Genomic DNA, 27,411 nt, shown 5'->3' on the forward strand with positions numbered 1-27,411 from the left:
CAATACTTACCATTGTGTGTCTCTAGGCTGGGCCCAGACTGAAAGACCTTTTTCAAATACTGGTCTTGATCACACTCTCTGAAATCAGTAGATGGGCCATTTGTGCAATTAGACCTCAAGATAGCCGATGAAGAAACTGAGAAAAATGTGTGAAAGAGATGGCTCACAGCTAAAGCAGCGCTTGGTAGCAGGACCAAGTGGTGTTGTGATTGAGCCTTTCTGCCTTCAAACAATACCCTGCTTTCTCCAGTACATCCCAGGCTTTGAAGGGTATCTCGTGGTTCACAGATTTTAGTAACTCTTTGTTTTTTTTTTTTTTTTTTTATTTTGTGAAAGGGAACGAATGCCTATATCGGCTTGAAGCTAAACCACACTTCATGCTTTCTTGTTGGGAACGCCCGTTGTCAACAATGGGTTGTTTTTACAGTCTAGACAATGTTGGTATCATGATGAGAAACAAGGGCTTAGCTATGTGTGTGATGGTATATGCCATTGAGAAAAAGCATTTGGGTTTATTCCAGTAAACCTCTGATTCGAGGGATATTGCAGCAATGATTATTCCACATTAAAAAAATTAATTATATGGGCTGTTCTGTTTTTGAAAACTTACACATTTTTTTTCTCTGTTAAATTGCTTCCTGGTGATGGAAACGTCTGGGATTTTTTTCTATTGCATCTGCTCTCCTTTTTCTTGCACACCCCTGAGGTAATTAGTGTAGGTTAAAATTTACATAACTGACTTTGGGGTTCTGCAAATAGGAAAGATGGAAATTTATTCAAGGTGGTGAATAATTCATTTTAAAGCAAGTTTCCTGGTGTGGGTTTTTTTTTTTTTTTAATCTTGTAGAAGATGTATTACAGACTCATAGAGGTTTTCTGAATAGGACCCTAAGCATTGAATTTTTGATATATTTTATTTCTTGGTGTAGGTAAAGAAATATTAACCATGACTCATTGCACTTTTCCTGTTCAATAAGATTTGAATAAACTTAACAAATTTATTAGGTAGATGATAGAGCTTTTTGAAAATTTTCATGACACACTGTGACAAATATTTTACGAGGATCCAGAAGAAATAGTTTTAAATCATATTCCCATTGCTTTTTCAGAGGCAGAGAGATTGAAAACAGTGCAGTTCATACAGAGAACCCTGATTCATATTTTCTGTTGAATATTCATTATTTAATTAAGATTAGGAAGATAAACAAGGGGATTGGGCAGCTATGGGAGTCTGGTAATATAATCATAAAAAAAAAAAAAAAAAAAAAAAATCCCAGTTCTCTACTTCTGGCTCAGCGTAAGCCGTAAGCTTGTACTGGTAATGTCTGACTGTTGTAACATTATGGTTACTTGATATTTTACATGAAGTGAGTTTTCTATTTCATCTTGTTTCTTAATCTAATGCCTCCCTCAAAAATCACTATCCCAGGCATCACCAAGATCCAGGGGACAAATTATAAACCAAGCCCTCTTCCCACTTTCCAAACTTTAGCCTTAACTGTCTATCCCAAAACTTTTTAAACCTTGTCCCATCTGCCATCAAGATCTAGAAACACCTGAGGCTGTCTTTTTGATCGGTAGTTTTGTCATTAAACCTTCTCAGAGACTTTGAGCTCTGCTGCTGGGCACCCTTTCAAATGCCCCAGCCATGACAGCCTGGTGCCTATGCTTTGCAGGGGTGAATACAGTCGTTGCTGCCACTGGGACGGGTCCCTTTTGCCTCAGAGAGCACATCTGTGTGGGGCAGCTGGAGAACAACCTGCACTTGCTCTTGGCATATCCCCCAGTGGCAGCAGTCCTCACTGAGCTGTGGAAAGTGGCAGGAAGGGTGGATCCGATTCCCCTAACCAGACGTCTACCAGCTCTGCTGGAGCAGAGCCAGGACTGGAGCCAGCTCCCAGCCCTTCCTGGCAAAACGTTGTCCGTGATGATTCATTGGGTTGGGGAAAGAAAAATCAGTGACAGTGTTTATGGAGGTGGGAAAGAAACAGGTCCTGGTCCTGCTCCAGGGATTTCCAGTGAACATAAGCCAAAAGCAGGAGGGCTTGGTTCCCACTAACAGAGGAGAGGTGGTGAAGGGAGAGTTGGCCATGACAAAACTGCCATGTGGACACCTGGAAGGTTGGTCATGTCACCTTCATAGTTGTGTATATGTGATGCTTGACTAGGGCTTGGAGGATTTATTGCATCCATCTGAGGCTCTCTGCTGGGACTACCAACAAATCATAGTGTGTTTTAAGGAGACCATGTTGTATCTGATTTTACAGGGCTAAAAAAGTTATACTAAAAGTTATTTGCACAGGCTTTTGCAGTTTGTTTCTGTAGTCTTTTTTTGTACTCTTGACAATTTTCATTTTGGAAATAAGCAGGATGCTTTGCCTTAGTCTTCAGCAGTGATTCCTACGCTTGCTTGTAAACAGCCAGACATTTGTCCAAAAAAAGTAGGATTTAGGAGAAAGAAGCGACTTCAACAGCTAGTTATGGAACCTCCAATGGGGAATTTTTCTCCATTGACTATAGAATTGTCTCCTTACCACATTTTTTTTTTTTTTGGCTTTGAGGCTTGATGAGAGTGCAAGTGGAGCATAAATTTACACTATTCAGATGACAGTATAGCATATACAGTAGGGCAGCTTCTTGTGTCTGGATAGTGTTGTATACACATTTTATGTCCATTTCTTGGGCAGCAGTAGAAGATCCTGGTACAAGAAATGCCCTTGAATATTCAGTGACGTCTCTTAATGGTGCAGGTCAGAGAGAAGAATTTGCTTTCCTGAGTCTACAGCCTTCAGAATTATTAGCGTTTTCAGGTTTTGCACAGAGAACGCAGTCTAAAAGATGGCCGGCTTCTCAAAGGAGCGACTTTTTCAGCTTGCTGTGCAAGACTAAAACAACTTCAGGCCCTCTAGCTTCATGCTTGAGAACTGCAGAACTGCCGGGGGAGGGGGCTGCTCATGTGAACTACCCTCCCGCACGTTGCAACCTCCAAAAATGCCAGTTCGTTTTACCAGTCATCTAAAAAGAGTTGTGGTGAGATAAGGCATCGAGATTTGGAGCAGATTTAAAGTGGAGAAAGTTGTGGGCTCTCTGGTGATCCTTCCTTAAGTGTTTTGTGTGTTATGTTTTGGTGTGTGTGTACAAACACACTGGTGCATATACATAGGTTTGCATGTATATGACTGTATTAGGTATGGTAAAAAAAAGGACTGTAGGGCAATACCATGCACAAATACAGTTTTTACTAATCAAGCTTTTAGAACAAGATTAGGGCTCAATTTCCAGTGGAAATAATGGAGTAAACATGAAAAAATAATGGAATAAATAACTGTGGCTGAAAATTCCTAATTGATTCTGAAAAACCTTCAAGTAGAAGACCTAAGGCTTTTGGAAAATTGCACATTTATGGCTTTTATTTCCATGTTCTTTCTTTCTGTACATTTGGAAACAAACCGTAATTTTTTTCTTTTTTGCCTTTTTTTTTCTTTTTGGCATATTGGTCTCAAAGCACCACAAGGAGGTCTCTCACCAGGAGAAACAAAAGTTGAGAGCCAGGATTCATGAACTCTGTGAAAGGTATGTCAGATAAGGGCTACTTTGTACTTCTATCTAATGAGTTTTCCTTCCAAAGATCTTTTAGTGCTTTACAGATATTAATGAATGGAACTCCTTCCAAACAAAGAACCTCAGGCCTACTAAAATTAAGCCTGTGCTTTTGAAAGAAACCTCTGTTTTGGATACCTCCATTTTCTGGCTTGGACTGTAATTTTTAAGTGCTACAGATAGCACACTTCAAAAGGTAATGAAATGGCTTCTCCCAGCACCATTCAGTGAGAGTGAAGGAAATATGAATTGGAGCAGTGTTTTTGTGATCAAGCTATATGTGACCTTCAGATAAATACAGGCATCAAATTACCTGTAAAGAAATGAATGGAGGAAATAACCATTGTGGATACAGCAAAGGAAGCTATGTTCTGCTATGACAGCTGATGAACACGTTGGTGAGCACAGAAGAGGCTCAACTTCACTGAATAAATTGTCCTTTTCAGTCTAATACTCAGCAAAAGGAGGGCAAGGAGAAAAATGGTGCAACCCAAAAAGAGATCAAATGCAGTTATTTAAATGTTTGATGTTCAGTAATGAAAACTGTTTACCTTCATAATTGTGTATTAGCAGCTAATAAAGACAATAGATACAGTACTTTAAAAGTAATAAAATCAACAACAAAGTGTATTTAATTTTAAATTGAATTGCAAGCAAATGGGTGTCCTAATGAACCCCTATGTCAGTGCAGCTCTAAACAAATTAAGTGAAATAATTTCCGTCATGAGAAACTAAATAAGTACAAACTTTCCAAACAGACCATTCTTCTTAAGGAAAGAAGTTAACTTCTCAGATGTTTCAGGTCTGTGAATTAGATAGTGCCATTCAACAACTATCTTCCGTTACTTCCATTTAGGACAGCTGGAATCTAATTGGTTGACTGCAGCTCAAGGATAAAACTTCAAAGGTGGCTGATCCTGTGCTTCTTGTATTCAGTCCTAAGCACTGGAATCTTGTCCTCAGTTTTCATAGGTCCTCCCTTGTGCAAAACTCCCATGTACGACATTGGCTCTAGCATTTACACTGACCTTCTGACTGGTTCACTTATTGTCTGGGCATTTACATGATACAATTCTAATGGTAGAGGAATCAAGAAAACAGTTTAGTTATGCGCCAGTGGTGGTTTCACTGTGCATATATATGTTTCTAAAACTCAAAACAAACAAACAAAAACAACTAAAAAACATCATAAGCAGGGTCTGAGTAGAAACTGATTTGTAGCAATGTGCCAGGAACTTGGAGACTGGAACATCTGTTTCAGAAGATGGGAATTTGAACTATGTGTTACCTAGCTAGCACACATGCATGCGCCTGGGATGGTTAGCATGATTGCACTTTCTGTAATTTTCTTGATAAAGAACCATGCTGATTTTGCGGAGGCTTCTCGTCACCTAGCATGCAAAGGAAGAAACAGGAATGGAGACCCTGGAGCGGAATTTTCCAAAACCAAATACAGAAGGAAAAAATAAAATACTGAAGGAAAAAATAAAATACTGAAGGAATGCCTCAGAAGTGCAGTCCAGGAAAATGATGTTGGTGTTTTTTTTGGGTTTTTTTTTTTTGTTTGTTTGTTTGTTTGTTTTTGGTTTTGTTTTGAATACTAGATTTTAACATTTTCTTTTGTGGCTAAAATCTTAACTGAATATGTGGCTTGGCAACCTAAGAGGGCCTGTCCTCTGATTGCCTCTGTAGATGCCCAAGTTAATCCTGAATGGTAAGTGTACCTGATGCAGTGATTTCTCTTTGGGTCCCTATGGTTCCTCTCAGTATGCTGCAGGCAGCTCCCTGAACGTCCAGGGTGGCTCGTGGCTGTCCCTCGGCCACAAATGGCTTGCTCAGCCTCCAGCTCTTAGGCACTGCTGTGTCTGTGCTCTGCTACCTGCCCTTTGTCTCTACCTGTGAGAGTGGCTGGAGCATTGCCAGCATCACTGTGGCAAACATAACCTCACTGGCCTTTTAAAGCAGGTTGTGGAGGCAAGAACTGAAGTGTTTTGAGGCCTGCAGAGCATCTGCAGATGTTTTTACTTAGGGCCATTTCTATTTAGATACTGGTGCTGAGCAGAGACAGAGAAATTGCTCATAATTCTATGTTGAAGATGGGATGGGATTGCCAAAGCATATAGCTTTATGCTGCTTATTGTGAGTGACTTAATTTTGCATTTGCTCCTACTGTGATGTAGGACAAGTTTTTCTCCATACTTTGCCTTCTGTGTATCCTGTGCGCTAGACAGGGCAACTTTGGGTTATCCAATGTAGGGCTGTTATACTATTTGCTGGTGTCCTGTGTTGCCACATGGACCTCCCTTAAAAAAAAAAAAAATCTAATTATCCCCTAAAATTATTTTAACTAAACAAGAAGTTAACTTATAACGGTTTAATGGTTCACATACAGCAGAAAATGTGTGTGTATATATACCTATATATCGACTTATATAACTTACATAGGGGTTTTTTTTAGATCTATAAGATTTTGGAAGATTTATAAATGATAAAAGGTTTATACAGAAATTCAGAAGATTTTTATAAAAGGGAAGATTTTTATGTGTGTGTGTGTGTATATATATGTATATTTTCAATAGTTTAAAGCAACCCAGTCCTCAAGGAACCAATGGTTTCTAAAAACCTGTTCCAATTAATTGAAGATGTCAATTAGTACTCAAAGGGTCAACAGAAGCAATGGTTTCCTACTCTAGTATTCTTAACCTAGAACCTGAGCCCCAGTGCCAGACAGAACTGAGAAACTTTAGGTACCTTGTACTGACCTGTGGCACAGACTGACAAATACTGTTTTATTACTGGGGCTGTGACTGCATTTTTTGTATACCGCTTTTTGAAGCCTAGCTACTTCTCTGCTTTAGTACACTGTTGTTTCTCCTAGGTGCCCTGCAAGGCTTATGATATATTCAGGGAAAACATCAAACTTTCTGGGTCTGCATTGTAATTTCTTTCTTTTGAATAGTTCTTCCCTCTTCCCTAACTGCTGCAGAGTGGGAAGTCAGCTGTTGAAAGCAGAGGGGAATGAAAGTGAAGAAGAAATGGTAGCCAGCTTTGGTAACCTTGCAGTTCTGAATGCTGGATTAAATGTAGCACCAGGACCTTGTAAGAAGGTGAGGCATTTTTAATGGAATCATAGAGTGTTTTTTTTCCTGATGTAGGTTCCTAAATGACTAGATCAATTGCATTGTGTTGTTTTTTTTCTTTTCTTTTTATAGTCTAAGAGGATAGAATTTAGCAGGTTTCTAAATATGCTTCCCAGCAGAAGTAACCATATGCTTAAAGAGAATGTCTAAAGCTATTAATGATGAATCATTTGGGCATGGCTAGAGTTCTTCAAAACAGTTTGTCAGCGCTGGCCAAGCAAAGTCTTTCAGCAGGAGATGAGACAGCTATGCCACCATGCAAATGAGACAGGCTTGAAATATGATGAATCTTCTATCTCCTTTTCCTACTCAACTGACACTCGCTTTGAGGAAGGTTGTAAATGCAAGAGAGATTGTGGTATAATTCCTCAGACTGGCGTTTCTGCCCCCCAGTCACTATTCGATTATCTTCCAAATTGCTGTGTTTCAGAGAGATAAAGATTTTTTATGGCTTGCTGACTTGAAACAACCAGAAGAGCCAGAAAAGAGATGGCTAACCGGCCATGCATAGTAATTCCATTGGTAAATGACAAAATCTTTGTTTGTATGACATTTCCAAAATTACTACAGAAGATGAATCTAAAATACAAAATGTCACATTTGGCATGCAAAACTATCACAATATATTTCAGTATAAAATTCATAGAGGCGTTTAATTTAGAATGTGTTTAATAACGAAGTCTGCCTGCATCAGTAATCCTGCCTTGAGGTTTAAAAAGATTGTCTTATTTATTCACATAATGTTAATTTTTTTATATATGATTCAGAAACCAAAAATATTAAGGTTAAATCTTCATTCTTAATTAAGATTTTCTAATTAAACTGAAAATAATTGTCATTCAGATTAGTTGTTAAGTATGGTTTGTGTTGAGAAACAAAAGAAGTTTAACAAATTCAACTGTTTATGTAACTGCTTAATTTAATTCCAGAAGCTTTCTATCTATATGGAAATATGCTATCTCTTCCAAAATAAATCCAAGACAGGATTAAAGAAGAGATTATTAGCTACTGTAGGCTTAAACTGTGAGACTACTAAACCCAGTAGTCAAGGTAGCCGTTTGATTCTGAAGTGCATCATGGGTTCTTGTATCACATTGCATTAAAAAACCACTTAGCACTATGTTTTCTCAAAATAAAGGAAGGAATAGATTCCTCAGGAAAAAAAATTGTTGATAACTAAATAATTAGTTATTGCAAAGGAATTTTATCCATTGAATTCAATACTGGGGCCAAACTGGGACTCCCTGTTCAGTGCCTGACCCTGCAGGTTGCATTTGGGCAGCACTGAAGTATCTGCTGGTGTAGTGGGACAGACCCTACACCGTTACTCAGGGAGGACTTGTAAGGATCATACTGCTGTGTCTGTTCCCCTCTGCCAACCACTGTGCTATAAGCTGTGCATTCAAGGAAAGCACCAGAAAGGCAATTCTGATACACAGCGTAGCATTTATTCCATACTAAACATTCTGTAACTCAGACAACATCTTGTCAACAGCAAGCAGCAGATGTTTCCTTTTGTCTGGACTTGGAATAAAGGTGCCTGTAGGGAGCTGTTATTAAACTCTACACGTGTTGCACTTTGATTACTATTTTTAAGAGAATCTGATTATCTGATAATCAGAAGGTGAAAGTATAGTATGCATATTACACAGCACTAATAGCTTTGGCAAGACTAATAATTAGTATAAAAACATGGCCTTCCCTGTCTTTGTATGCCTGCAGCCTGCTCACCACATCATGCATTGTGCCTATCTTACAAAGCATGCTGTACTCTTGAAGGTATTGTTTTCCAGTTAATTCTGCCTTATTGTTGCAGACTAATGGCTTCTGGTGTCATACTTCAACAGCTCCGCCTTCCCTCCAAAGATGCCGAACATTTTATTAGTAGTATTTGTATTTTTTTTTATCTGTTATATCTGTGACTTTTGACCTCCCTAATTGCAGATCCTCTGTTAGCAATAGGTAATTGCAGGTTGAACAAGAAGTATGTTGTCTGCTTTTCAGTAGTTATTTTCTGGAAGAAATTTGTCCTTGCTAATTGTATAGTTAAGTTAGCTCTACCTAGATCAGTAACTCAGAGCCCTCTCCCTAGGTTGACTGCTTCAAGACACCACAGCTGATAGAAATTCACGTCAAATGCCTGAGGGGAGTCAAAGATAAGGTCCCTAAAGGCCACTACACTCTCAAAGTTTCTGTTCTCAGCCGCTTAGGTGGTGGCTTGCTGGAGTGGCCCAAAATGAAGGAGCAGCCTCAGGCCAGGACAACGCTGCCTGTTAGTCACGATGGAAACTTCTACAACACTGAAATCTACTTCGAACAAAGTATCCAGACAGTAAGCAACACTTCTTAAATATGCTGTCTTTGCTTTGAAAGTTAAAACACATCTGCTCTTTCTCCTTCAGGCTTATATATTTAATGCATTCCATCATGTTAATAATTTATTTAATAATTTAAGGTGCAATTTAGGAAGGTGCAATTTTTTTCCCCTAGGTTAACCCTCATCACTCACTCTAAAAGTGCCAAATATACACTACATCATATACTGTTGTCAGCTAATTTTAAATTTTACTTTTATTCTCTCTTATCTATGCAGCTTGTCAGCTATGTAATTTGATTTCTGTAAAGTAGCTTTAGAATAATAAATGAACGAGTGGGTGTATATAAACACATGAATGCCCAAATCCTTCTGTGAGTTTTTAGCTCCATTGACCTCCATTTGCCAAAAAAGCAGCATTTGGATTATTTTGGAAGGAGCCCAAACACTTGAGGCTCTATTCTGTCTTTTGTGACTGAGGCACACATATTTTCCTGCCTAAGCATGCTGTGCGTGGCAGGATTGTTGTGTGTCAGTTGTTCACTGTTGTAGCTAATTCCTGGTGCTGGTTGAAACACTGGTCTCAGATAAACTCTCTGGAACATGAAAGCTTCTTTACAGTTTGAAAAACAACCCCTATCTCTCTGTGTGGGTTTTTATTAGTGTGTGTGTGTGTGTGTGTGTGTGCGTGTGTGTGTGTGTGTTATGAGACATTGATAGAATAAGGAGGAGAATCTTTTCAATTATTTATTTTGTAGTATGACCTGAATGACAGACTTCTTCCTCCCTCCTCTTCTATTGTGAGAGGTGTTGCATAGATACAGAACACACATGCAGTTCCTATCCCAAAGAGCTTTCAGATAAAGCAACTTTAATGTATGGTATTGATGTTTTCAATTATTTGGAGATAGGTCATTTCAGCTATTGGGTTTGTGATTATAAAGTGCTGCTAAGTCACGTTTTCTGCTTTTTAATTGTTTATCATCTGAAATGGATAATGAACTGTGTATGTAAATACATCTGTTGGTATGAAAATAATCACTTATAGAGGGAGGGAAACTTTGAATGTGACTGTCACATGATGTTAAAACAAATATATGTATCTCTTGGAGAAATCACTGAGCTGTGACTCCTCCAGAAGCAGGACACATGCATCCTGCTTACTGCCTTGAAGACAAAGTACTGTCGTCTTAGTCTTCTCCTTTCAGAGAAGCCTACAGGCAGTACAAATGAATGACTGGGATGCCTTGCCTCTTGCTTTCAGAATCTTGCTTCTTCTGGGTCTTGCCTGCTACTTTTGCTCCTGCCACTTTTCCTCCTGCCTCAAGAACATTCCCTGTTCAAAACTGGGTATCTCTCTTCTCAGTACTAAGCAAGAGCTAGTTCAGATTGAGCCATCTGTTATCTAGCTGCTCTTAGATGCAAAAGAACTCCTGTTCTGGGTTTGTGGAGTAAGCCCTTGATTTGTGGAGTAAGTACAAAGTCCACATACTTGTCTTTCTGTTGGTCTCTATTGGGTTGTGTAGACACCTCAGTAACTGCTTAGAGGTGTCTATAAAGCTTCATCCAAAGGTCTGAGAGAAATGCTTTGTACTTTTACCACTTTTCCAGAGTTTGCTTTAAAGTCCTTTGTGAGTCTCACAGAGGATATTTAAAATAAAAACAATTTTAGTCTAGAGAACCAGGGTACTGGTCTCGGGCAAGTCCACTAAAACTGTGGTACTATGTGGAGAAGTTGGATTAAATGATCTTCTGACGATTCCCTGTCTTCACTATAGTATAAAGACAGCAAAATCTTAATGTCATCATTTTAGAGAACCTCCTCCACCAGCTCATTTTGGAGACATAGGTGTTATACCCTTGATGATTCAACCTTTCTGTTCTTCCACCTTGGTATTGGCCCATAACCGTAACATTTCAAAAGAAACCATCTGAGCTGAGATGAGGAAAATTTTAGCTTCAGACGGGTAGCATCTACTTCAAAACTTAGTGAGATCTTAGTGCTGAGCTCCAGATGAACATCTGGGTTTGAACACAATCTTATACACAGCACTGCTGCCTTGGGGTGTGTTACAGGGAGAAAAATACAAGTACTCACAAATGAAGAATAAGCTTTTGTTTTCATTGGCCAGAATAATGGTAGGAGTTCAGTGTAAACATGGTTAAAATGAAGACATGCACACTTGATATTGAAGGAAAGCTTAGTTTTAACTAATATATTAGAGGAATTGTTCCAGAACACTACATCCTTCCAAAAATAATAACCCTGTCATGTCGGCAAAGTTGGTGTCAGCATGGGTTACCTGCTGTGTACAGAAAGTGCTGGTCATGTAAGTTAGATCTGCCTCAGGGCTAGTCTGACTTGCGCACCCGACCTTTCAAAAATGTTTTTTGTTCATTAATCAATGTTCTTTACTCCAGTTTGTCAGCTTCCATTCTTTCCCCTCCTTCACTGTCCTCCTTTAGTTTGTCAACCTACCTCCCCCAATAACCTCTGACTGCTTATTAGGCAGCGGCTCCTAGTAGCTCAAGTTGAATTTTATTTGGCTTTCAGTAAGACCAAACAGTCATACGAGTCATTCTTTTACTTGAATTATCCTGGACAAAACACCTATAAATGCTTATGATTGCAATAAAATCCCATTATTGTTTCGACTGATGCATTTTTTTTAGGAATAGCAATGTTCAGAAGCATGAGCTGAAAGGGACTTGTTTTAGACTTTGCATTTCAAGGACTTTGTCATATGTTTAGTTTATGCAAGGGAACTTTAGATTTGGATGGGTTAATGCTGTCTGGTTTAGATGAAGCAAGAGCTATTTTGAAACTTCATCTACATTCTAACACAAACTGGATGTGAACTCAAGCTGAGATTCAAAAAATGCAGTAGGTTGACTCAGGCAGTGAAGAAGCTTTGTTCTTAAACTTTCCATGTACTCATTTTTCTCAGGTCTGAAATGCAAGTTGAGTAGAGGATAGGAAAGGAGGTATGTTTACTGTGCATCTAGTAATGCAGTTACACAATTAGATTGTCCTTGGCAGTACCTGCACAGATAAGTCAGCATCATCTTTACACTAAACCAAGGATTTTACTAGTATAATTTCCTTATTGCTGCTCATGGTGGCTAAGATTCTACTATAGGTAAGACCCAAGTAGTCAGTAAACATTTTTTGTTTGCAGTGTATTTAAAGCAGTGTCTTATTACTCCATAGGATCATGTCCCAATGTTAGCAGGTGCATGCTACGTTTTTCAGCTTAATGATGACTTGAAGAGCAAAAATGAGTTGTGGTATGTGAAAATTTAATTTTATTCAGGACAAATGGTGGGGTTTTTTGTCAGCTTTTCTTAAGTTAGTTCAGCAAACATTAAAATAGTTGTATAAAGCAATTACAAAAGTAAGAACAAATCTTAACTTTTCAAAGCCAAAATATTCATAGGCTTCAATGGCATGAAAATTGGAGTGTGGCAAAAATATTTCTCTTTTAAAGAATTTCTGTTATCAGGACCAAACTATTTTGCTGTACATCACTATTTTTCACCTAGTAAGAGAAGGAATTTTTAAAGAGAATGTTGCTATTTCAAGTATTTTCAATAAATTATAAACATTTCTGGAACACTTTTCCAGAAAAAATATTGCCTGTTAGGATGCAAGTTTTTGTTCAGAAAGGAAAGTTCAAATAGGAAATCTTCAGCTATTGTGAAAAGCACTGTAAGCCAATGAGACTGCTTGAAAGTGACATTTAAAAAAACTTTCGGTGAGCTGTCAAGTCGCCTGGGATGTCAGTACAGCCCTGATGAGCAGAGGCATGGACAATCATGCCAGTGTGGGGCTTCCCAAGCTACTTTTTAACCCTGGGTCCTGCTGCACCCATTCAGCATCAGTCCTTATCCTGTGCCAGCCTTCTGGAATTGGCACTTCAGCAAAAAAAGTGAGCTCCAGAAATATGTGAGCACTGATGCTACTCTTATTCCACAATGTACCTGGAACTCGGTGTAGCAGTAAATCAGTTCATATGCATATAAAACCACTGTTGCTGACAGAACAGTTCACAGATCTGTAGATTTTTAAAGAGTATATCAACTGGTTAATATTTATGTACCAGTGTGGCAAGGTACTCGCAATATTATAACAGTAGCTGGGTACCATTTTGTTTTACTTGAGGGAAATTCAATATGAATAAAACAGCAACTTTTCAAACATGACATTTAATCCACGCATGTAAATCATACCAGGAGATCTATTATTCATTATTAAAAGGGCACCATATTTTTATTACACTGAAAATGAAACACAAATGCTGTGAAAAATTTAGTGCCTTTTCCTGAAGTTTCAGGACACTTATCATGCAGTCATCTAACAGGGGCTGACACTCATTTTAAAATATAGCTACAAAATTAATAAATTTGAATTCTTTTGCTTGAAAAAGGGATGTTCTATTTCAGTGAATGAGGTGGATTTATTTTTTATTTAAGGCTTCCTAAATACTTAAGATGGCAAAGTACTTTGGTAATGTTCACATTCAGAGTTAGATATATAACGAATAAAGTTCATATCTTTGCTGTTATTAGTCATTTCCAACATTTTCTTCCCTGAAGTGCATTTTGAAAACTACATATATCAGAAACTGATTAACATGACCTACGGTATTAATTCTTAAAATATGATGAAACAAACAGTTTCAAGGACCTTATTTTCTGTATGTCAGCAGCTGTCTAAGGACTGTGATGCTTTTAATAATTACAAAACAAGGTATCATTAGGAAAAGTAGAGCACAAACTCTTTTTCTCCCACTCCCCTTATTTTATTCTTGAGTGAAATGCTGGCACAGATGAACATTTAGCTCTAGGACACTTTATAGGACATAACATAAGAGTTTGATACACTATGAAAAAAGATAGGAAGTAATAATGCCTGGCAGTGCCAGAGGACTTTCAAAATGAGAGACACTTAAATTTTGCCTCGATGCAATTATTTGTAGTTGGGATGATAAGGCGCTACGTGAACCTTTTGGTAAATGCAAGAACTAATCTTAGGTGCTTGTATTTGTTTGAAGACTGCAGGTTTAGTTTGTTTTTGTTTGGGGTTTTCTCTTTTTTTTTTGTGCTGCAGGAACACATACTTGTTACTACTTCTATTTTGTTTATCTGGTTTGTTTTTTTTTGGGGGGAGGGGTGTTTGGTCTTCAACTCTTGTTTGCTAAATGTCTTTTTGCAAGAGCTCCTCAAAATGCACATTTTCAAAGCAATTCTGTTCTGCCGTGTCATCCTGGGAGACAGACCTCTGCATCATGCCATGAGCTGCCCTCAGACTAGGTGCTGCTTATACCACATGGCTAAGGGCCTCATGCTGCTCGGGCTGCCTGCTAGCCCTTCAATAGGGCTCTTCTCCCCAGATGGCCATGACTCATTCTTCTTTCTCTGTGCCCATTAGAAAGTGTCATAGGGACCTCCTTTAATCCAGTGCTCTGTTGTATACAGATCCTGTTCCATCCATTAGCTTCAGACAGGTGGTTTCTCTAGAGAACTTTACTAGCCCTAGATGGACTTTCCCAACATGGAAAACTCCATTTCCAGCACTGTGTGAAGACTTGAAGGGATTACTGGAGTACTGCATCCAACTCTGGGGCTCTCAACACAAGAGGGACATGGACCTGCTCAAGTGAGTCCAGAGGAGGGCCATGAAGATGATCAGAGGGCTGGAGCACCTCTCCTTTGAAGACTAGCTGAGAGAGTTGGGGTTGCTCAGCCTGGAGAAGAGAAGGCTCTGAGGAGACCTTATAGCTGCCTTTTCATGCCTGAAGGGGGCCTACAAGAAATCTGGAGAGGAGCTTTTTGCAAGAGCATGTAAAAAGGGGTAATGACTTTAAACTGAAAGATGCTAGATTTAGATTAGCTATTAGGAAGAAGTTCTTCACGATGAGAGTGGTGAGGCACTGGAACAGGTTGTCCAAAGAAGTTGTGGTTGTCCCATCCCTGGAATTGTTCAAGGCCAGGTTGGATAAGGCTTTGAGAAACCTGGTCTAGTGGAAGGTGTCCCTTCCACTAGAAGGGGGTTGGAAGTAGATGATCATTAAGTTCCCTTCTAACTTAACCATTCTATGATTCATTAAGTCTGGTGTACTGACATTGCAAAGCCATTGCCTATTAGAATCTATTGCATCTACCTTATTTAGCAATATGCAATTGATCTACATATGCAAAAGCTTACTACTTATTCCAGGTTTTGATAACTGACTGGAGTTACTTTTCACATGTTGTTTAGCTACTGTGTTCCAGTGGGGGAGCTCTTGAAAAACACCCACTGGACTGTACTGTACATGCTCTTTTAGCTTAGACCAACACATACTGTCCAAAGACCTCAGAAATGTGGCCTACATTATAATGCATCATATCTAATGAGATTAAGGTATGTGGTCTGTGTTGGAAAATCTAGTAGACATATATTAAAAATCATGAGTGTCTAGGGACAGGCTTTTATTTTGGACCATTCCATGGCCTATTCTCTACCTAAAGCAAAATTATATCTCTAAGACAGCTTGGTGTAAACCGTGGGATACACCAGTTGTACAAAAGCCATATATTATCTGGTTCAGATCAGCAGGAATGCAGCAGCCTCTGCCTGTATCCTTTAGCTCCAAGTAAACTCCAAACAGCAGAGGACACCAAGAGCAAAATAAATACCTACTACAACAAAAAAAATGCTGAGAGTGGAAAAATGGAGCAGTTCCATGACTCACCAGAGCTGACAGTCTGGAACTGTGAAAAGGGGCTCGAACTGTGTTTTGTCCGTATCTGCAAGTTGTAGAAGCCAGCAAAATGCCCTCGGAAAACAGTTTCTTCTTTATACAGAAAAGATTTGGTTTTGGAGCATTTTACATTTCAAATAGTTATTTATGGACTCAGGATGAGCAGGTTAGTTGCAAAGCTATACTACATAAATGGGAGGAGTAATTTATGCCACAAAAGAGCAAAGAGTGATCCTGATTAAAAGTGCAATTTTTAACCAGAGCACACAAGGAAGAGAGGGTTTGTTATCAGGAGTTAATCTTCCTGTTTCTTTGCTGGAGGGGTGATAGCTGAGCCTCTGGAAAGACAGCAGAGCATGACCAGGTCTTGACAATCCAGAGAATAGTGCAGGAGTGTGAGCTTCTTATTGTCACAGCTTCCCTGGTGAAGGGAACATTGCTGCATCCTGGGCTGGACTGAAGCTTATGAAGGAAGGGGATGCTATGCTATGTGACGTGTGATGTGGAATCTAGAACAGCGACAGGCAAGAGACCTGAGGTGGAGCAGTGGGTGGAGCAAAAAGGAGAGGAAAGCTGCTTGTTGCTGTACTGGAGCCCTGGGCAGGCAGAGTGACACTGATGTGTGACTCAGCCCTGTGTGCTGACCAAACCACATGTCCATAAGGCTCCTTGGCTCTGAGTGGTTTACTGAGCAAAGTATGTGTCCCCTTGACACAAAAGAAATTAACTCTGCTGTTGTGTATCAGTGGCCTAAGTTATCCCAAGAAAACTCATGCTCTGACCATGCTGGAATCAATCCTGGGAACACATGAGGTGGGAGTGGTAGGAGAAGATTGGGTTCCTGCTTTCCTCTAACAAAGACAATTTCTCCCCTCACAAGATGAGGTCAGAATCTGCCCAGGCCAGCGGTATATCACCAGAAACACCCGGGGAGGCTGGAGCTGGCTGTGCCATACGTTACTACTCCCTGCTGGTCAAAGAACAGAAAAAAATTAGCAGCAGATGTGCCAGGACAATTAGCAACAGATGCGGAGGCTAAAGCTCACAGAATGCAAACATTATTCTCCTGTATTTGGAAAGATAAAAGGCCAGATTCTGGTCCTCTGGTGTAAGGTAGTCGTGCTGCATGTGATGCTGCTGGAGTTAACTATGCCTTGAGTTATCTCTCCTAGAGTTTTCAAAAGGCAGTGGGGAATCGTTGTTGCTCTGATAGCATGGGAGAAAGCAGGAGGTGTTTCCATCAGGGCACTTGGTGTGGCTCTGGGAAGGAGCCAGGCTGCTTTGGTACAGTGTGTCAGGAGAAATCCTGCTTGCTGCCACTACTCCAGGACTGAAAGCAGTGAATAAATTGCCTGCTTACAAATACTGCTGCCTTGTACTCCATGCAGCTCATCTGTGATCCTGAGCTTGTGTGCTCTGCCACAACCACTTCTGGTCTGTAATTCCCCACAATCAGGGAGGTTGGGATACTGGGTCACAGGAAAGATGGTGGTACTGCATAATGGCTTAAGGAGATGTGCAAGCTGCAGGGAGAGGAAAGAGTCAAGGTCATTTGACCTACGCCAGGCCTGAAAGTTTTGCTCAGAAAATAAATTAAAAAAAAAATGAAAATGGGGAAATGAGTGATAATGTGGAGCTGCATGGTCTTCCTTTGATTTGTGTGTTGTTTTGTATTCAGATACCTGTTCAAAGACAGACAGTGATAGAAGGTTGGGGAAGCAAGTTTCCAGTTACTCTAGGACATTCTGATGATAGATAGGACTTTTGGAAACCCTAATAACATGATATTTTATTTTTTACCTCAGTCTGTGTTTTTATTCCCTCTCCTCTGGCCTCTTATAAATTTCAAAGTTACACAAACACTTCCCAAGTATGCCCTTCCCTCTGCCTGTATGCTGGCCTTTCACATCAACAAAATCTGGTTGTGAAAGCCCCGTCTTATGTTCTCAATAACAGCCTAGTCTCCAGCACCACTCATTTTACATAGTGAAATAATTTTGTATTTGTTAATGAAATAGCTTGATTGGAATTGCTTCTTATTTAAAAGGTTTTCTACCTGTGTTATACACCACTGATATTTGTTTGCTGCAGTTTTCATAACTGGAAATGATGAGCTGTTCATGGTGTTTTGCGAGGTTCTTCTGTATAACAAGTAAACATTGAATTACCTTTCGATATTCAAATTCACTTTAATCCATTTGAGTTGTACATGTTTAATGGTCAAATTTTTGTATTACATTAATTAAGCAATGTTATTTTTCTTCAAAGTTGAAGCATTTGAAGGTGTAGAGGAGAGAAGCAAAGGTTTATTTCTTCTCTGACAAGGTTAAAGCCCAAAAATAAGCCAGACAAAAAAACCCAAATCCTCACACTGGATCTGTTTATTGAAATATTCAAATAGAATTCATTCTCTCTCTAGAGTAAACGATTTCTTTGCTGAAATTATGGTGGCATATGGGGAAGTAAGATATATTACAATAAAACTGATATAAAACAGTTGAATTCAGAAATAGTGGCAAGAGATAATTTTAGTTCACTATGATTTAATTCAATTAAATGCAACACTGTTAACTGCAGACTAAGAAGAATTACTTGTGCCTGTGCAGGCATACATAGCATTATTTATTCTCTGCTGCATCTCTCTTTGCAGAAGAAAATACAGCCATAGAAAGTGAGCACTGGATGCTTTCATAGCACTGGAAAAGGCTATAGACCTCAATAGAAATTTTACCTGAGCAAAGAGAAACAGTGAGATATGGTGTTAAAAGAGTAGACCTATTAAAACCCAGGATGCTGTATTTACACAGTATGCTGTCTTTGAACATCAACAGTGTTGGTGCAGACTTGTGGACTGACTTACCAAATAGTGCCTCAAAAGAAGTTGCCACCAGCAGGGAAAATATTACTGCTGATTTTTTAGGGTTTTTTTTTAATTTCTTTTTTTTTTTTTTTTCCCCTACTTTCAGAAACAAAACTGTTCATGAAAACAGACTGGCCAGTTAGAGCTGCCTGTGCCTTGCCTGTCCCAAGCACTGCCTTGAGTCTCTTGAGAGAGAGCAATTACTGATTCCCTTCCTCCTCCTCTAACCCCTGAGCTGTTCCCTACCCTGTACCTGAGCATGACAGCCCAAACCCACAGAGGCATGCGGGCACTCAAGGACCATGGATTTCAATTGGAGCTATGTACCTAAATGCCTTTGTGCATCTATGCTGATGGGTCTGTGTTGGCAGTACCACAGATCCCTCCTCCGAGGCTTGTTGCCGGGGAGGAGTCTAATGAAGGGCTGGTGGAACAACACTGAGCTTCTTCCCAGGCCTGCCTGACCCTGTGGCTGAGGAACAGTGAGCTGTGATGGAGATGTGTGTTCTCCGTGATGATGGAAATAAGTTTAGCATGAGGCTGTCCAGGGGATCTCACAGAATCACAGAATCACAGAATCCCAAGGGTTGGAAGGGACCTAAAAAGATCATCTAGTCCAACCCCCCTGCAAGAGCAGGGTAACCTACAGTACATCACACAGGAACTTGTCCAGGCGGGCCTTGAATATCTCCAGTGTAGGAGACTCCACAACCCCCCTGGGCAACCTGTTCCAGTGCTCTGTCACTCTTACAGTAAAGAAGTTCTTCCTGATGTTAACGTGGAACTTCCTATGTTCCAGTTTACACCCATTGCCCCTTGTCCTATCTGTTTTCTTTTTGAAATTATCTGCTTCAGCCTGGCTGTCCCTTCCTAAACAGCAGTTCCTTCATATAAATCACACTTCTGGTGGTCGCCAGGATGGAAATGAAATCCCATAGGAACCTTTGTGAGTGCTTGGCACATTGGCATAGAGTAACAGGTGGAGACTTAGCTGGGATTTTTCGTGTATATTCAACAGAAAGAATTGTATTGTGGGTATGTTTTATTTGACTGTGCAAACAGATGTGTGATACTGTTCTACCTGGGCCAGACACCCAGTGTTCATGCATAATGACTCCTAGAATGATAATCCTTACAACCTCAGTCTTTGTGGCACACAGGCATGTGACAGAACTCCTTGTTTTTGTTTTGTTACTATGTGTTTGGATCCCGGCACGGCTTAAATACCCAGCTTCTGTAACTGTAAGCAAAGAGATGTTTCCTGTCTGAAAGACCGAGTTTGCAGTCTATGTCCAGTATGAGAGCTTACAGCAAATGAAGCGTAACTGTGAGCAGGAAGCAAAGAAATAAACTTTTAATAGTTCACAATGATTACCCTTACTCCAACTTCTTGACCACTCTCTGTTTATAGGCAGAATTGCAAAAGAGCATATACTGTTGAGTTATTATTAAGAAAAGAGTAAGTCTGGGAAACAAGGGAGAAAACAAAAAGGATGTTGTGAGAGGGCAGTGCTTTTAGCTGTGTGTGCTTTGGGATTGTTCAATAATGCAGGTAACTGCCTTTGATCATAGACTTGTAACCACCAACATTTTTTGTAGCACAGAGGTTACTATCTAGCACCCAGCTAGCCAAATGAAATGTATGGCTTGATTAAGGATCTCTTTTGTCAGTAATTTGTGCCTAATGTTTTTAGCTTTCCCACGGGCTGTTACAGAAAATGGTAAATCTGGTTTAAATGAAACCTGATACTGTTAATGGTTTAATAGCAGCTGCCACAGGGTTATGGCATTTTTCAACAGATGCTTCTGTTTCATTTTAAGCCTACACTAAGTCTTAGAATATATTTACATAATTAATATAAAGTACACCTACATAATAATGACAATATTTATAGTTTTAAAAGATTTCCTTAAATTACTTCCTCTCTATTGCTGTTATCTAAAACTAATATATAACTTGAAACAGGAAGGCATATTATTAGAAATATTAATTTATATTTATCTCTTAAAAATTATAGAATGCAGCACAACTGTGAACATGTAGCATTTCCTAACATAGCAGTTTTTATTATGGGCAAATTCCTTAGCTGCTTTTGAAAAAGAAGAAAAAGTTTGGCTGTACTCGAATTGTGCTTATTGTCTTGCCTACTGTTCTATCAGGAGTATGAAAATGATACTTGTATTTAAAAATATCAGTCAAGAAAGAGCTGCATTGAGGTATGTATTTATGTGCAGAAATATTTGAAGCAGTAAAGGTTTGTGGCCGGTTATCAGCTGCAGAATGTTGTCTGATTTAGGAAATATCTGCTAATATAAGAGAACTTTGACATTTTACATTTTTAATAGTGGGTGATCAGTTTGGGTGGATGTCTTCTATTTGGAGGTCTTATTCTGAGTTTCAAAAAGTACTGAGGGTATATCCTACAGGACACTTAGAGGATACCCATGAATGTTGTGGTCTTCTGCAAGTATATGCCAATTCACAGGGAGGTGAGGAGACAAAAATGTTCCTCTTTCTCTTTTAAGCACAGCCTTCCCTTGCTTTGAAAGGCAAGGAAAGGCTGAGCAGGATTCTCTGCAAGGCAAGCATACTAAGGCATTTGCTGCTATAAACTTTGAGGACTGAAATGAGAATAAAAAAATGTGGAAACATTCAAATAACAGAACAATATCTCTATTAGGGAAGCATCCAAGATAATTTTTTTAAGAGATGAATCAGTCCTAGCTCTCTATAATCCAGGAGAATGTGTAGGAGCAATGGCAAAGGAGAAGTTTTGGTGTTTGAGAGATGTAGCTGACATGCTTTTTTCCCCTGTCCCCAAATGGCTACCCTTCAGAGCTGTCAGCCAGCGTATGATGGCAATCACCTTTCCTGTTATAGTTTTTATATGGGTTTTGTTTAATTTGACCTTTTGAATAGTCTTTGCCATGGGAACACAATTGCTGCAGGCCCCTAAAGCACTGGTAGCCCTCTTCCACAGCTGCGAGCTGCTCAGAAGATTATCTTTAGCTATCTTATGAAAAGTGTAAACAGCATTTATTCAGTTTATTACCTCAAAATTCTTTTTTACACTACCTTGAGGTTCACATACTTTGCAAGAAGAGTTTTCCTGCTTTAATTTGAAGGAGGAGGGTTACTGTGTACCCGTACTATTCCCAGAACTGTGTGGAGAAGAGTTTATGACTCAATGAGGAGCAAGACTGCAAGTGTTCTCATTGCGTATTTGGATGAGCCGAGGCTGATGCAAGAAGAACCCGGTGAATTTCAGTAAGCCCTCACAGGGACACCTCAGTTTTCCAAACTGTATTGTTTCTCTGTCTTAAAGTTTTCTAGTGGCAATGTTTTTCCACCAGTGGTAAATAAAGACAGAAAGTGAACACTTTCATAAAGCCAAGGGCAAAAATGAAATCATAAAATTAACATGAAAAAAACCCACAACATTTTTTATCAAAGTGAAAAATTGTTCAAATACATTATTTGGTGGAAAGAGAAGAGCTGTTAACTGTTTTACTGTGCAAAATTGGTTCGAAGGTATGAAGTTTGTAGAGCTTTATATGATACAAGAAAGCTGGTTGCAATGTTTTTATGACTAATGCATCTCTCTTTTCCTTCTTTGTTAGGTTCTACCACCTACAAAAGCTGTGAAGCCAGGCATGGTCCTCCTCTTTGAACTCTTCCTTCTTCGTGGGACACATACTTGGATTGATCAAGAAGTGGGATGGGGAGCTTTTCCTGTGTGTGATAACAATTTTAATATTTTGGAGGGAAAATTTAAGTGTCCCTTCCTTAGAGGCCATTACAACTCCAAAGTTGACCGATTCAAGAAAATTGAAAATTTAATTTCTCAAGACTTGGATCACTGGTTATGCAATCTCTATTTCCAGGTTTGTATTTAGAAAAATTAGGCCTGTTTGTTTAGTAACTGTTCCTCAGAACAGATTCCACTTTCCTTCTGTCAGCCTTAAAATCCATACTGTCTTTCCAAGAAGCAGTTTATCAACCTACCGATCAGGTATATAAAGAAAATGAAACGCATCTCAAACTTTCACATGAAATTAGTGGGTTTTTTTGCAGCCATATTTTAGTATTATTTCAAATATCAAAATATTGTTTGGGGTGCTAAGTAATTGGATCAAAAAATTAGATTAAATGTTGGGGAAAAAAAAAAAAAAAGCAGTATGAGCCTGCCACCAGTACATTTTAATTTTCTCCACAGTTCTAGTAAATCTCAGAGGTACTTTTGCATGGCTAAAAAATAAAAATAACATTTTTTATGATATTTTTGCATTTGATATTGTTTGTTTGGGATCACCAGCTAATGAGCAAGGCTTTGTTGTGGTAGGAAACTTACTTAGAATTATGTACAAAACCTATTCAAGATGTGACATTTTTTGGATGTCTGGTGAAAATGGTTCTGAAATAAGAACTTCTTTTCAGCGAAAGCAGTCTCTGTTTCTGGATTGGGAAATTAAGGGCTTTATTGTAAGTGAGGTACATTCCCTCATTCAGAATCTTAACGAGAACTCAAACTTTTATCTTTTTTATAGTTATGTCTGGCTCAGGAAAAAACACACCAAAATATATGAACTTTGAAAGCATCTGAATTATAACATGTGGGTTTACTGAATAGAATGTGTAGTTATTATTTTTCTTGTAGTGATGATTTTCAAGCAATCTTAATTTTTGGGTCTACTGAGAATAAAAGAATGTGAAAATAGTTTCAGAATCATGAAGAGAAATAAGATTTTTATATACATATATAAAATATACCTAAGATATTCTAGGAAAGAGAATTTCAGAAATAACATTAGTAAAGCTATGGCATAAAAATGACAAGAGTCAAAATGTAGGGTAGTGGGGGTAGACCCCAAAGCTGCAAAATTAGTCTTCAAACAAAATGTATAAGCTGGGATGATTTAATGATCCAGGCTATCTATATTTTCCCAGATGATTCTGAATTTGGATTGCGAGTCTGCCTTTAGTCTGTAAGCATGGAGAAGGAGTACTTGGGAAGCAGATAAGAGGCAAAACTTAAGTAAGTTAGTAGTAAGTTAATAAACAGAATAAAGAGAAACAAAAACTTCCTAAAATCCTCATAGAAGCATCTCAGGCTTCTAGGGTTCACAAATAGTGTACAAATGAGTGTGTTCTGGCATTGTGGAATACACAACTGCTTATTCTCACTTTTTTTTTTTTTTCTTTTGGCAATAGATAATTAAACTGCCACAGGATTCAGATGAGCAAAATAAGTGTGGTATGCATCTTAATCTCCCACCTGAACATGTTATGTATTCAAGCACTGCTGAAAAGAATGGTGTCTCAGAGAATGTTGAACAGTCTGGACTGCAAGGTGATGGATTCAAACTTTCATGGTTTTATTCAGGCTTTCATTGGAGCAACCCATAGTTTCATTTCGGTGTTGGCTTGTCGTTATTGTCTTGTTTAAACTAGATTTTCCTCATTCACGTATTGGTCCAATATGTATTATAACAGGAATATTGTTTGGTTTTATTTTTTTTTTTTTAATTTAGATTGCTTAGCTTCATTTTCAGTTGTGAGCAATTTAAACCAGCCTCACTGCTGAGGATGAAACTTTCTGTTCTGGCCTCTGTTTGAGACTAAATAATGCTTGGAAAGTCATAACAATAAGAATTCAGCTGCTTATGACACCAAACTTACATGAATTAAAAAAAAAAAAAAAAGGAAAGGAAAGATACTTTTTTGTCTAATTATTTCTTGAAGAACTCTAGCACCTCCCTGGTCTACAACTGGGACTTCATATTTGGCAGGGAGGTAGTTCTGGCATCAGTGGTATGCCTTATGTTACTCCTATGAAATCCCATTAAGATTCAGTCAAGTGGTAGCCCATAAGAAACACAAATTATTATTTTGCTTATCTGCAGCAGACCTCCCAGAAGCTTTCTTAAAAAAATCACTGAATGTTACTGGTAGACTGAGCATCCTCCTCGGCTCCTATGGGGCTTATGTTGTAGTTACACTGAAGGCTTAATTGACCATATTGCAATGGACTCATAAATTGTTCCTCTTTTGTTAGAAATCCAGGAATGAGAATGGCAGGACATTGCTATTTGTTTTTCTTTTTCATAATGTGGGATCTGACTTCCATGGATAAAAATAATTCTTTGTCATATACAGGCATTTCTGTATTCCCTCTTGTTTAATGAACTGATGGATGCAGCCAACACACAGGTTGTAGTGTCTGTGTGAAACTTATTTGCAGATCTGAAATGGAGATTTAGCTCTTCAGGCATTTGAGAACAGCAGCAGTGATGCACTGTAGAAGGCACGGGAGGAGAAAGACTTGGATATTGGAAAAAAAGAGAGCAGATAAGCAATAATCATTTAGCATAGAGAATGGGCAGCTCAGGTTGGAAGCATAACATGAAAGAGGCCAGTAAAAGTATTTTTCAGACAATAAGTATTGGTTTAGGATATAGAGAAAATGATATTTGCACTGTGAACTGCACTGTGATCTAAAGTCTTTTATATGACCACCCTGATACCAGCAGCATGGAGGTGTAAACATACATTGTACTGAGGAGCAAGGTCGTTTTTGTTGCCATATATCTTCTACATATCTGCTACGGTACATTGACATGCAGCACAAAACCATGAAAAGCAGATCCAGAAGGTGGAGTTGCAGGCAATTTTTCTCAACATTCAACAAAATTTTTCTTTTCTTCTTCAGAGCAGAAGAGTTATGGACAAGTTCTTAGTAAATCAAACTTGTCCTTACCATTGTTTGGTCCTACCATCAGCCTTCACATGCATGCAGAAGCACATGTATACATAGAGGATGCAATTAAATAGGTCACAATTCTGGAAACACGTGGAAGAAAATCATGATATGCAGGTTGAGAAGTCCAGAAGATGTATTTCTGAGAACTGAGAAAGAGCATTAGTATATATCGTATTTTGTGCACAGACCTCTGAAATATGCTAATAAGCTGATCATGGAAGGTTTGCAATTTCCATGCCAAACAGATTTGCACTAACAAAATTTTAAGGAGTAATTTTTGATATTGTTTATATTTATTTATTTTTCTTGGAGTCTTCTTTAAAGATATTATTAGCTGCTAATATCCCCCATGGGTTTGTTTTTTAATGTGTCTTTGCAGTCCTACAGTATGCTGTTTCTGCTGGTGATATGTTGCTAAGAGATTTAATAATGGGTAAACAAACACAACATGTGGTAATCCATTTCAAATTAAAAGTTTATTAAATGCTAGCTTGATGACTTTCTGGCTATTTACAATTAAAGGAGCAAACCTTAGAGAACTGGAGATCACATGGTGAAAATCGCAACTTCCAACATATCCAACAGAAAAATGTGTTTATGATCTGTGGCAAGCTGTCGCACATTGATATGCTCTATAAATACTATATTATATCTGTTAAACCACCAAAAGTGTGTGTGGGGAAAAGCTCTGTTAAAATTACATTAAAGTTGAGACACAAACCAGAGAAAGCAAAAACAGTCTAAATGAAGACTAGTGCTCTGTAACTCACTCTACTGCAGTAGTCTAAATAGTGAATGATCTTACATATCAGTGCTGTACATGGTACTGCAACATATAAGCAAAATAGAGCAGCTTAGGAGATGGTGTTTTAACCTTCACTTCAAATTTGTCTTTGTTTTAGAAGTTTAAGACACAACCTTCATATTATTTCCATTAACTCCAGGCTGCATTATTCTTTTAAACCACAGCCCTGTGCTGGGGTAGGTATGGCTCTTTTCCGCTGCACAGAATCTTTCTTCCAGGGTACAATGCAGGGGAATACAACTCAATACCTCCCATTCTACCTTCTTTGTAGATCACAGGTGCACAGTATCAGATCTAGCATATCTTTTAGTCCAAATGGTATCTTCTCTCTGTTCTTTTGAAGTGGTATTCCATGAGAGATTCATGGAAAAAGGCAGCTTCTGCTTTCACGACCACCATCCCTTGCTTATTTTGAGAAAAGCCTCTGTGGCTGTTCTGGTGCCCCATAAAGGGATCAACAGTCTGTGTCTATGAATAAATGACATTTTTTTTTCTGTGGAATTCATTAGCCATCGTGTGGAAGGTAACAACTTCAACAGAATGAGTATAGGTAGGAAGATTTGATGAAAAAAACAGAAATGTTGCCTTAATAGGCTTGGATCTAAACCAACCCAGTCTTCTAAATGCATGAAAACTTCAGAAAAGTGTGGCTGTCCATATAAAGAACTAAATATACAAATTCTTCAAGAGAGCCCTTTTTCTCACTGTGACATCCAAAGCAACATCCCCTTTGACTTCAGTGTCCATAGAAGAGGAATTCACTTGTGCAAAATGTCAGTGTAACTCTGTAACTGCTCTTTCATCCTCAGAAATGTAGCTGGACATCACTCCTATATTTGTTATCCAGTTCAAACACCTTTAGGTCAGAGTCAGGCTTGTTTGGGAAGTGTTACTATGCACTTGTTGGGAACATTCTTCTAAATACTCACTTTTCTGTCTGGGCTGTTACTCTGACAAATGCCTATTTGTGCCCATCAGAAATGGTGATCAGATAAAGTAGGCAAGTACAAAACCGTATTATATATATTTTTATATATGTGTGTGTATATATATATATATATATATAAAAATATATATTTTTATATATGTGTGTGTATATATATATATATATATATATATATATATATAAAAAGTATGGTACTTTGACACTTGGTAGCTTGTAGAACCAGAGGAAAACCTTTCCCA

At 38.6% G+C, this 27,411-nt stretch overlaps 1 protein-coding gene across 1 annotated transcript in view; it reads left to right on the plus strand.

The window, feature by feature from the left end:
* Window positions 1–127: 127 nt before the first annotated feature.
* LOC136009042 (uncharacterized) overlaps window positions 128–27,411 on the plus strand; it is an 84,332-nt gene continuing 57,048 nt past the window's right edge. Inside the window, exons 1-5 of the mRNA XM_065669128.1 lie at window positions 128–270; window positions 6,560–6,707; window positions 8,833–9,072; window positions 22,282–22,545; window positions 23,873–24,011. Coding sequence (XP_065525200.1) covers window positions 128–270; window positions 6,560–6,707; window positions 8,833–9,072; window positions 22,282–22,545; window positions 23,873–24,011 — 934 coding nt within the window. The remainder of the gene's footprint in view (window positions 271–6,559; window positions 6,708–8,832; window positions 9,073–22,281; window positions 22,546–23,872; window positions 24,012–27,411) is intronic.

The sequence above is a fragment of the Lathamus discolor genome, chromosome 2, assembly GCF_037157495.1.
Source record: "Lathamus discolor isolate bLatDis1 chromosome 2, bLatDis1.hap1, whole genome shotgun sequence".
Lineage (NCBI taxonomy): Eukaryota > Metazoa > Chordata > Aves > Psittaciformes > Psittacidae > Lathamus > Lathamus discolor.